The sequence below is a fragment of the Lactuca virosa genome, chromosome 9, assembly GCF_052849685.1.
Source record: "Lactuca virosa cultivar CGN04683 chromosome 9, Lactuca_virosa_CGN04683_v6, whole genome shotgun sequence".
In the NCBI taxonomy this organism is placed as follows: domain Eukaryota; kingdom Viridiplantae; phylum Streptophyta; class Magnoliopsida; order Asterales; family Asteraceae; genus Lactuca; species Lactuca virosa.
The window spans coordinates 249959760-249960822 of NC_136434.1; the positions used below are offsets into that span (position 1 = coordinate 249959760).

Genomic DNA, 1063 nt, shown 5'->3' on the forward strand with positions numbered 1-1063 from the left:
CGAGAATGAGCTGGAGATGGGTCCAACATTGATTGGGCTTGGAAGCAGTCCAGGCGCTAAGTTGGAAGACCTAGAAGATGATTTCAAAGGGTACCATCCATACCCCCATCCAGCCGGAATCTGCATGGAAGAATTGTTTCTGCCACAACCTCGACTGTTACGACCACATCCTGCGCCACCAGAACGACCGCCACAGTTGAAACCACCTCGATAGCTGTGAGAGGAATTGTTGGAATGCTCAGAAATAAGCGCCATCGAAGACGATGGTTTATCGTTATGAGGATTTTGACGACTTTAAAGCAGATTCATTCTTTGTTCTTCCACCAGGAGCTTTGATCGGGTTTCCAAGAAAGTTGGTAGCGGGGATGTGTGTTGAATGAGAAAAGCAACGTGATCAAAACGAGAACTAAGACCGTTAATGGTATATGTGACAAGATTCTTTTCTGGAACAGTACCATCAATATTATTAAGAAGATCAGTAATGGTTTTGATCCTTGTACAGTAAGTTGTGACATTCTTAGTGGTTCCTATGGAGAAGTTGTGAAGCTCATTATCTAACTGGATGGCTCTAGAATCTTTGTTGTCACGAAATAGGGCTTCAAGACTTTGCCACATCTGCCAAGCCGTCACCTTCTTCTTGAGAATCATCGGAATAAGAGATTGGGAAATCATTCCGTACATCCACATCTTCAAGAAGGAATCGATACGATCCTATTCAGTTTTGTCTGAACCAGTAGACACATTTTCATCAGGTTCATCTAAGTGATCGGAGACACCAAACCCGTTGCATTGAGTTTCAAACAACTCGCGCCATGTATCATAGTTGAGTTTGTCGGGATCCAGAATAAGAGGGATGAATGCCTTAATGTTTGAGATACCATAAGGTTTCTCTGAGGCAACAGTGGACGAGTTGTTCGATGGTGAGTTCTTGTCGCCAACCATGGAAAACATGGGAGAAGATAAAAGAACGATGAGATGAGAGGGAGAAGACTTGCTCCAGAAGAAAAAACTGGCGGCTAGGGTAGAGAGGATAAGGAATGGATCAGGGGCTCTGATACCATGT

The 1063-nt window shown here is 43.9% G+C and overlaps 1 protein-coding gene across 1 annotated transcript; it reads right to left on the reverse strand.

Annotated features, from left to right (window-relative positions):
- Positions 1–294: 294 nt before the first annotated feature.
- Positions 295–687, reverse strand: LOC145140460 (uncharacterized). Its single transcript, XM_079073944.1, has one exon. It carries the CDS (start codon positions 685–687, stop codon positions 295–297), a length of 393 nt encoding a protein of 130 aa, XP_078930070.1.
- Between the last annotated feature and the right edge of the window lie 376 nt (positions 688–1063).